The sequence below is a fragment of the Syngnathus floridae genome, chromosome 13, assembly GCF_059516105.1.
Source record: "Syngnathus floridae isolate MCC-2025c chromosome 13, RoL_Sflo_1.0, whole genome shotgun sequence".
Lineage (NCBI taxonomy): Eukaryota > Metazoa > Chordata > Actinopteri > Syngnathiformes > Syngnathidae > Syngnathus > Syngnathus floridae.
In genome coordinates this window covers 4,497,846-4,507,993 of record NC_142425.1, presented here as the reverse complement: position 1 = coordinate 4,507,993, position 10,148 = coordinate 4,497,846, and the positions used below count along the sequence as shown (strand labels likewise).

The 10,148-nt window shown below is 45.9% G+C and overlaps 1 protein-coding gene across 3 annotated transcripts; it reads left to right on the top strand.

The window, feature by feature from the left end:
- The first annotated feature begins 190 nt into the window (after positions 1-190).
- On the top strand, positions 191-9,990 carry kdm4aa (lysine (K)-specific demethylase 4A, genome duplicate a). 3 transcript variants are annotated; one of them, XM_088394432.1, is made up of 22 exons: positions 191-310; positions 1,135-1,302; positions 1,366-1,541; positions 1,758-1,872; positions 1,955-2,148; positions 2,210-2,259; positions 2,325-2,428; positions 2,534-2,671; positions 2,945-3,150; positions 3,213-3,346; positions 4,145-4,476; positions 4,604-4,697; positions 4,772-4,953; positions 5,053-5,257; positions 5,334-5,410; positions 5,731-5,786; positions 5,855-5,963; positions 6,422-6,610; positions 6,820-6,990; positions 7,069-7,188; positions 7,283-7,375; positions 7,699-9,990. In XM_088394432.1, the coding sequence occupies exons 2-22, from the start codon at positions 1,162-1,164 to the stop codon at positions 7,837-7,839; spliced, it is 3,027 nt and encodes a 1,008-aa protein (XP_088250558.1). In that variant the 5' UTR covers positions 191-310; positions 1,135-1,161; the 3' UTR covers positions 7,840-9,990. The 3 variants fall into 3 exon arrangements, with proteins under 3 accessions (XP_088250558.1, XP_088250556.1, XP_088250557.1); XM_088394430.1 differs by having other exon boundaries at positions 4,769-4,953; XM_088394431.1 differs by having other exon boundaries at positions 198-310; positions 1,142-1,302; positions 4,769-4,953.
- The last annotated feature ends 158 nt before the right edge of the window (positions 9,991-10,148 follow it).

Genomic DNA, 10,148 nt, shown 5'->3' with positions numbered 1-10,148 from the left:
TGCATATACGTACACATAAATATACACATATTTAATTGAGTTTGCTTGATCATACTAACTGATTAGTTTGCTTGATCATACTAATCGAAACACGTACGTATCCGTGTAATAATATGGAGCCTTCTGATTGGTTGCCAGACCCGAAACCACTCCCACCACTCCCACTAGCCCCATGTAAACAAACCCACACTGGGCATGCGTCGCCGTCGTAATGGAGGACTGTCTTTTCTACCAGGACTTCACGTCTCTCTTTTTACTCCGCTAACTCGCGGCTTCTGAGCCCGAGTGACACGTCCGGGTTGCTTCGCACGTAAGTAATTTTGGACGCTTTCGTGCGAGGTTTGTACTCGGGAAAGTGTGAGCAAAAGTTTTGCAGTGTAGAAAGACGGCAAGCAACAAGCTGTTTGCTAGTTGCGCTAATTTGCTAATCGAGGGCAGCTGTCACTTTTCAGTGCGCTCACACTGCGAGACTTTTACTTTAAGCGTTGAACTTTCCACACGCGGACGAGTGTTGATCGCACACTCTTATTGCTTGTAGTAGTCTAAGTCTCTTTTGACTTCCGAGTTGAGCTTATTCTCAACGCGAAGCGTCCTTAACCGTTAGCGTATTTGGCTAGCTAAATATTTTTCCGAGGAGCTTCGCTGTCACTGGGCCACAGTCTGTGACGGACACACCTTTCGACCAATCAGAGGCTGGCATGAGTTTAATTGGCCGGCTCAAGGAGGCGGGGTTGTTTTTGATTGGGCGGTTTGGTAGTATATTGGTGTTTCAGCAACGCCAAGTTTACGTTGGTTTTAACTAAGTCATTTTATCGGCAATTTTTTTACATCTTAATTCTTTAGCTTCCCTCCGTAATATGCACTATTGTTTTCAGGTTGAAAACCACACTGATCTAGTTTGATCAGTCTTTCAATTACCAAGTGCCATTGCTCTTTTTATAGCATTATCATCAACTCTTTCAGCTGCACGTCTTTTTTTTTTTTTTTTATTTCCCTACAATATTGATGGTATGCTTTCCTTGAAAGACTCTATTGATGTCAATTTTGCGGCCCTATTTTACTTTTGCTTGCTAAAAAAAGCAACCAAACTTAAGCCTCGATTTTGGAAAAACTTGCAAGTGATATATTTTACAGCTTTCAGTAGAAAGAAGACATCTCACGATGAGCGGCAACTCGGTCGCCCAGAATGCAGCCCCCTGCAGGATCATGACCTTCACACCGTCTATGGAAGACTTCCGAGACTTCCGCCGCTACGTGGCCTACATGGAATCTCAGGGAGCGCACCGAGCGGGGATGGCCAAGGTCAGTGAGGCGGCTTTATGGCCTCGCCGGGTGAACGTCTTGCTTACATGTTTCCCGGCACAGGTGATCCCGCCCAAAGGCTGGAGGCCACGGAAGACTTACGACGACATGGACGAGCTGGTCATTCCCGCGCCCATCCAGCAAGTGGTGACAGGCCAGTCGGGCCTCTTCACGCAGTACAACATCCAGAAGAAGCCCATGACCGTGCAAGAGTTCCGCAAGACCTCCAATATGGACAAGTAAGCTTCACATGCATGAAGCTAAAGCAGAATAAGCCTTGTTGCGTCCTTTTTATACAGACATGTATTACAATTAGATACTGAAAGTAAATATACACAATTGATGGAAAATGGAAATGGTGAATAGTCTAGACCCATGCATGTAGTATTTGATATGAGCAGTAGTAATGAGGGTGGAAGGTTTTTCATTGGTACCTTTTACTCCATCTTTTCCAGATTCTGCCATCCACGCTATGTGGACTTTGACGAGCTAGAGCGCAAGTTCTGGAAGAACCTGACCTTCAATCCGCCACTGTATGGTGCCGACGTCAGCGAGAGTCTCTACGACCTGGTGAGTGGCTCAGCTCTGGATTGCGGCGGTACCCTGTTGGGCGCCGCATCATAGCCTCGCTGAGCCATTTGTCGCTTTGCAGGATGTGAGCGAGTGGAACATCGGCCGACTGCAGACCATCTTGGACACGGTGGAGAATGAGAGCGGCGTGAAGATTAAAGGAGTCAACACGCCTTATCTTTACTTTGGTATGTGGAAGGCTGCATTTGCCTGGCACACAGAGGACATGGACCTCTACAGCATCAACTACTTGCACTTTGGAGAGCCCAAGTCCTGGTACGTCAGCAAAAGCCTCACTAGCTCGCTCTTTTTTTGCTTATGTTAATGTTCTGCCTAGGTACGCGGTCCCGCCGGAACATGGGAGGAGATTGGAGCGTCTTGCCAAGGGTATGTACTTTCTCTTCAACTCGTTGTGAAAGAGGAAGATGTTACTGTGACATGTTTGCGCATAGGTTTCTTCCCCGGCAACGCTCAAAGCTGCGAGGCCTTCTTGCGCCACAAGATGACCTTGATCTCGCCGTCCATCCTCAAGAAGTACGGGATTCCCTTTGAGAAGGTGACGCTTGCTTTTGCTTTCTTGTTGAGATGTAGCATGAAACTAAAGCATTGGCCTCGGTGTGTTCCGTTGCTCAACTTGTGTTTGGTAACACGAATGGTGCAGGTGACGCAGGAAGCCGGCCAGTTCATTGTCACCTTCCCGTTCAGCTACCACGCCGGATTTAACCACGGCTTTAACTGTGCCGAGTCCACCAACTTTGCCATGGAGCGCTGGATCGACTACGGCAAACAAGCCACATTGGTATGCCAGCGTTCTCACAAATAAAAGTGAATGTAAAAAAATTTACTGATTAACCCAACACATTTTTACATAAAATATTTTTTTATGATGATGTCCATGGAATTTAGATCATAAAGTATTTTTTTAAGAAAATAGAATTCCCCAAAATCCCATTTTATTTAAAAGAAAATCTAAAGGAAAGAACAAATCAAATCTCAATTATCTTTTTACATTCTCCAAAAATTTTATTGATTCCTAAATAACTGGTCTTCTCGTCCCACTTCCACTTGTCAGTGCTCGTGCCGCCAGGACATGGTGAAGATCTCCATGGATGTGTTTGTGCGCAAGTTCCAGCCGGAGCGCTACAAGCTTTGGAAAGCGGGCAAGGACAACGCTCCCATTGATCACACCAAGCCCACACCGGAAGCCGCCATCTTCCAGAAGGAAAGCCCGCCTCCTGACGACGACGACGCGGGTGAGGGCGACCGCTCGGCCGCCAGGTAAGCTCGTACGTGGCTGAGTGGCATCCAGCAACCTCATGATGGACGTCTCCGCGCCTTAGCCCTAGAGCTCAGACAGCCGCCAAGCGACCGTTCGACACCACAGAGGATGTCAAAGGCGAGATGGCCCAAGAGGAGGCGGAGCCCAAGAAGGCCAAGATGGAGTCCCCTGCCCAAGTCAAGCCAGACACGCACGGTAATCTGCAGCAAAGTTTTCAGGGGATATTTATTTTGGGATTTTTACAATTTGACAAATTTTAAATGTACCGTATTTATTCTAATTATCGCGATAATTAGAGAAGGTTTATGTCCAACGAGGGGGTGGGCGATTAATAGAGAACACTTTTTGTCCGATCGCCAAGGGGCACTGAAATGGGCGATAATATGTATATTTTCCTTATGTAGTATGCAATACCTGCATCTCACTGATGTTCTTAACACGAGAACAGCGGCTGTTTTGATCTACCTCTAACAGCGGGGTGCGTCAATTGACGCTCCATCGATGCGACACGTTACCGTCGCACATCACATGTTGCACACGTCATGTTATCGCGATCGTCTTGTTCGAGCGCACACCCGATAACGTAATTGTGTAAGGATATTGTGGCAGAGTGACGAGTGTAATTGTATCATAGTTTATGGAGAAAAACAATTTAAAAGGGACATTGGACGTGCTGTCAAATCAGTCATATTTAAACTTGCGCAATGACGTCGGTATGCGGCATGGGTGTAATTTTTAGCGGCATGGGTGATAAATAGAGGTATCAATGTTTTTTATTTATGTCATTGCTAACACACACTGGGTGATTATTAGAATATGGGCGATAATTAAAATAAATACGGTAAGTTTACGTTTTGTTGCTTAAAAAAAAAAAAAAAATTAAATTTGAACTCACATGTGCTTTAAGGAAATACGTCCTTTGGAAAAGGCTTTTAAAAAGCCAAAGATGGATGCTTGGATTCTTGTTGGAGGAATTTTTTTTCTCTTCTCCAGACCAGACAGATGATTTAGAGTCGAAGCCTCAGAAGAAAGAAGAAATTGAAATGGAAGAGGAAGAAGAAAAGCCTGACAGATTGGAAAGTCCATTGAGGAAAGAGGAGGAAGCGGAGCCTATCACAAACCATGTGCCTGATCCTGCAGAAGACCAGGTGGCGGCGCCGTGCTCAGCGGAGGCGGGCGGTGTGTCGGCACACAAAGCTTTCCAGAGAACGCTGAGCCCTGCTGATGTCCTGCACGTGCACAGTTACGCCAAAGGAGACTACGCTGAGGAAGAGGCCTTGCCTAAAGATAAAGACGACGGCGAGGGCAACATAGACACCAGCAAAGTGAGTCATGTCTGTGTAACTCGTCTTTTGGGCTTGGATTCTATCCTGAATTGCCTAGCTTTTAATGTCGTATCAGAGGTGCGTGAAAGGGGTGTTATCTTGTGACAATACGACCTGTGACCAACAGGGGGCGGAGGAGGCACGGGACACCACCAAGCATAATGATCTGGGCCGGCTTCCCGGACACCACCCGCTCATTAAGGACAGCCTCAACGATGAAGGTGCGCCTGCAGAGGGAGCGCAAACTTTTTGTTTGTACATTTGAGTCCTCACATGTCCTCATGCCTGTAAGAAGGTCCGGCGGAGGCATTGCCCATGGAGGAGGGAGGCTTGGAGGGTGAAGGCTGGGCCAAACCTCTGGCCCACCTTTGGCAGAGTCGACCCCCCAACATGAAGAAGGAGCGCGAGTACAACCGGAAGGCAGGCTCCAAGCCGCCCTACTGCTCCGTATGCTCACTCTTCATCGCCTACCAGCAGGTACGTCGTGCCCTCGACCGCGTCCTCGTCATCTGCATCGGTATCCGACCCTGGAACCAAAAGTCATATTATTAAAGGTCAGAGTTTTGTCGTTTCCAGGCGGAGGGTGTGAGCAGTGCCAATGCGCCCGTCATGGTGGCGGGCGGGCACATGCGGACCAAGCCGCTGATCCCGGAGACATGCTTTGCCACCACCACCGAGGAAGACTCGGAGTGCGAGGAGCCACCGGTGACGCCCCGTCTGGAGGAAGACGGGACCAGTCTCCTAGTCAGCTGCTCGCACTGCAGCGTCCGTGTCCACGCCAGTCAGTCACGCCGCCCCCGCCGCTGTCTGGACCGTCCCGACCGCTGTGCACTGACCACCGCTTTTGCCCCTCGCAGGCTGTTATGGCGTCGATCCCGCCTGCGTCAGCAAGGAGTGGAAGTGCGCCCGCTGCAAAGCCAACGCCATGACAGAGGTCAGGACACAAACGCTCCTTTAAAAAGAGAAAGGTCATAGTTTTGGTTCTAAATAAAAATGTTTTCATAACTCGTTATATTTTTCTAAGGGAAATATTTTATAGTTTAGAGAAAAAAAAGACAGAATTCGTCTAATTATATATTAGATTGAATTAAGTTATTTTTTCTGAATTAAAAGATTTTTGGACGATATATTCGGCACCAGCATGAAAATATGTAACTGACACACAAAACGTGTCCATAGATGTATATGGATGCAAGCGAGATGAATGCATTTGACTGTTTGAAATGTTTTTTTTTTTTTGTCTGTACATTTCAGAACTGCTGCCTGTGCTGTCTGCGGGGTGGTGCGCTGCAGAAGGCCAATAACAACAAGTAATTTTATTTTGCACTTTGTCATCGTTAAAAAATTAGCGTGGACTGACGTGGGCTCACTGCGGCAGGTGGGTGCACGTCCTGTGCGCGGTTGCCGTGCTGGAGGCTCGCTTCATCAACATCACGGAGAGAAAACCCGTCGATCTGAGCGGCATCCCCCTGCAAAGATTCAAACTGGTGAGCAAGTCAATCGAGACTTTGCGGCAAAAACACTGTGCTGTGGCACCTCACCCGACTTACAAGTTGAATGTGTTCTACTTTGTTCTGCCATTTTTTAATTTTATTTTTAAAGTCCCAATGATCGTCACACACACATCTGGGTGTGGTGAAATTTGGCCTCTGCATTTAACCCATGTGGTTTTGATCCATCCCCTGGGGGAGAGGGGAGCAGTGAGCAGCAGCAGTGCCGCGCTCGGGAATCAAATTTTCATCAAATCAAATCAAATAATCTGATTAAACGTGTATTTCTACTGTGAGCCACTAGATAGCGGCACATTGTTTGACATGAAATTTGAATGAAAACAATTTTTTATTTTATTTTTTTCTACGTCACTCAAAATAAGAGTTAAAACTAGTTTCAGATAGGAGTACCAAAAAGTGTTTGTAGGAAGTGGCAGTAATTATTCTGTTTGCAGAAGTGTTACTACTGCAAGAAGCGCATGAAAAAGGCGTCAGGCTGCTGCGTGCAGTGTTCGCACGGGCGCTGCCCCACCGCCTACCACCCGACGTGCGCGCAGGCTGCTGGCGTGCTCATGCAGCCCGATGACTGGCCCTTCGTGGTGCACGTCACTTGCTGTCGGCACAAAGGACCCGCGCACATACAGGCAAATGCTTCTTTTTGTCACTAAAGACCTCAGAGAAGGGAAAATAAGGATGAGATTTAAGTGGTCATTAAAAGAATAAAGTTGTGCATTTGCTAAAAACAAAAACTGTCCAAATCTCACGAGACTACATTTTAGAAATGTATGATAGATTTATTTTTTTTTCCTGAGAAAACCCTTTTTTTATTAAATTTTGTTTCCCCGTGTGCCAGCGTAACAAGGCAGCCATGCAGGAGCTGACGGTGGGCCAGAAGGTGATCTGCAAGCACAAGAACGGCCGCTACTACCAGTGTGACGTGGTGCAGCTGTCCAAGGAAACTTTCTACCAGGTCAACTTTGACGACGGCTCCTTCAGCGACAACCTCTTCCCTGAGGACATTGTGGTATTTTTTTTTTTTTTTTGCATGCTGTGCACATTTGATTGCGCGCAAAACGTCAATGTGTGCCGTGTGATCTGGCAGAGCCGAGACTGCGCCCAGTTGGGTCCACCCCCCCAGGGTGAAGTGGTGCAGGTGCGCTGGACGGACGGCCTGGTCTATGGTGCCAAGTTTGTGGCCTCCCGTGTGGTCCAGATGTACCTGGTAATAAAAAAAGCGCACCGTGCATTTTGGGAACTGTTCCACCGTCAAGAGGTCCCAAGTGTGATTTGCGGCCTATTTTCTTGTGGCGGCGCAGGTGGAATTTGAGGACGGCTCTCAGCTGACAGCCAAGCGAGACGACGTCTACTCGCTAAACGAGGAACTGCCCAAAAGGGTTAAGTCCAGGCTGGTGAGTGGCTCCGCATGACAGGAGATTGCACCAGATGGTGCCAAAGGACTACTTTTACCACTGTGGCCTGAGCACCAAAACACAGCAGCTAGTTGATTTTCAAGGAGTGGCAATTAGTCTTTGTTGTGGAGGCAAAATACAGTAGAAATAGCACCTTTGCTAGTTCGAGCAGCAAACTACTTTGCTCCTGCTCTGTCAAGTCCATCACCCTCAAAACATGACATACGTATAGTTACCAAATTGTCAAATTGTGAATCTTGACCAGAAGGTTGTTTGCCTTTTAGAATTATGAACACTAATATTGCCACCATGTTTGTGCGCAGTCCAAAGCATCGGACATGCGCTTTGACGGCATCTTTGAGGGGAAGGAGATCATCCGGGAGTCTAAGAGGCAGCGGGTCATCAACTCGCGTTACCGCGGGGACTACATCGAACCAGTCATCTACAGAGCCATCATGGAGTAGCCCATCATGGGGGTAACCACTCGGGACTGTTTTTTTTTTTTGTTTTTTTTTTTTTACTTTTTCTATTCTTCCCAAACGGAGGTAAGAGCAGTATTTTTCATTCTCACTCCCATAAAGCAAGAAGACAAAGCGCAGCCAAGTATTTCATTTCAACAAGCTCACATTTATCTCCGGGAATGTGTCTTCATGCTGTTTTTTGGATTTGACATCATACACAAGCGCAGCCCCAGACATGACTTGGGGACAAATAATTTCATTCATATAACATGCACACCACATCTAGGCCCCCAAAATAAACAATTGATATCATTCCTATGACCACATCAGGCTTAATAAATGGAGCGCACCTTTGCGAGAAACTGCATTACGGTAATTCTCTAGGGCAGGGGTCACCAACCTTTTTTAAACCGAGAGCTACTTCCTGGGTACTGATTAAGGCAAAGGGCTACCAGTTTGACACAGACTTCTGAAATAGCCAATTAGCTCAATTTGGCTTTCACTGTGTTATTATTGTCATTTCCAGTTCACATGTGTGATTTTTAACAAGAATAGCAAAAATACAGTCAAACCTTAGTTTTTGACCACAATCCGTTCCAGAAGGCGGTTCGAGAAGCGAATCGGTCAAATTACGAATCTATTTTTCCCCATTACAAATAATAGAAATTTTTTTAATCCGTTTCAAGACAAAAAAAATCCCGCCTTTTTTAAGCATTTTTTTCATTTGCGCATATTTGTCCGATCGCGCAACCGTAACGTGTCGCCCACCGCGCAACTGCACCGCGCTGGTCGCATTATTGTGACAGAGCCATCGCTGAAATTTAGAAAATATTTTTAAAGTCCTGATGTACTTTCCAAAATTTAAGTGGACCTCAGTGCGCAGGGAGCTTAATTTGGTCCAATCGCGCAACCGCAGGGCGCCGGGCGCTCACTGTCGCATTGCTTTAAGAGCGTGTTTTAGGATGGCTTTACTGCTCCCACTTGCTGTCTTTGGAGGCATGATTAGGGGTTAATACAATCCTCAAAGTAACGAAAATACAATAACAACGGAGTCAGTCGGCATCCGGGCCGCGCGGTCGGGTTTTCTCGGGTCCTCCCGGCTTATCTCGCGAGGTTCGACCTCCGAATTTTGTTCGACAACCGAAGCAAAAAATCTCAAATTTTTTGTTAGAATTCCGATTTGTTCGAGAACCAGGACGTTCGAAAACCGAGGTTTGACTGTAAAATAAATAGATGCAGCTCACTGACAAGTGCCGCTATTTGAGCTAATTTTAGAACAGTCCTGCGGGCGACTCATGGGTCCTCACGGGCGACCTGGTGCCTGCGGGCAACGTGTTGGTGACCCCTGCTCTAGGGAGAAAAGATGTGCTCCACTTGCTGAGCTGATGGGGCTGCCTTGAGTTAAATTTGACCGCAAGTTAGCATTTGTGCACAAGTTTTATTGATATTGTTGCCGTGGTTACATTTCCCCCCCCCAATGTCGTGTGTGGGGCTCCGTATGCATCAGGTCAGGTGACTGCATTTACGCTGTCGTTGACACACATACACTTGTATATTTTATGTCCCAACATTTGTCTGCTAAAATCGTGATTTAATTTTTTTAACCTGAACTTGGTGCTTTTCGTTTCCTTTTTAAAACACAACTTCCACATAAAGCAATGTTTTGTTCATTACCATGTTAAGATTTGCCGTCTGCCAAGCTAGTTTCTGCTACAGTTTTAAAATATTTGTGGATTGGCATAAAATAAAATAAAAATTCATTCACTGATAGCAAGGTGATGAAACAAACATGCTAACGTAAGCCAACGTCAGTCTGCCGAATGTTTTTTTTTTTTTTTTTACTTCCCCCAAAGGCATCAGAGATGCTATTTTTTCTACGACAGAGGTAAACATTTTTGGAACAATTTCACTTTTTAATGTCTTCCCTTCAACTTTGTAATTTAAGTTCAAAGCGCTTTTAACTTTTAGCAAGGCAGCTTGTGTAGTTTTAGCTCATGAAATGTTTGCTTTTTCTTTTTTAAGAAATGTCTGTTTTGTAAAAGATATGTGTTTTCTGTGTGTAAATGTCAAATACACTTCCAGATATTCAAGGATTTTGTAAGTTTGAGTAAAAAAAAAAAATCTATATATTAAAAATGATATTAGTAACCACCAGACCACTGTTTTTTTTTTTTTCAACAGTGGGTGTTGGGTATGTTAGGTTACGGATTCTAGTTATTGATCTGACTCCAAATTGCGATCAACACTTAACACATAAATTGCTATGTCCTAATCCACACACTGGCGCACCTAACAATTTTGCGAGTTCGTTC

What these genes read in the sequence shown, in the direction of transcription:
- kdm4aa (XM_088394430.1), top strand. Translation starts at nt 1,162, where the DNA reads ATGAGCGGCAACTCGGTCGCCCAGAATGCAGCCCCCTGCAGGATCATG. An exon ending in ACGGCAAACAAGCCACATTG is followed by an intron (nt 2,672 to 2,944) that starts GTATGCCAGCGT and finishes TCCACTTGTCAG; the next exon opens with TGCTCGTGCCGCCAGGACAT. An exon ending in GTGTGGTCCAGATGTACCTG is followed by an intron (nt 7,189 to 7,282) that starts GTAATAAAAAAA and finishes GTGGCGGCGCAG; the next exon opens with GTGGAATTTGAGGACGGCTC.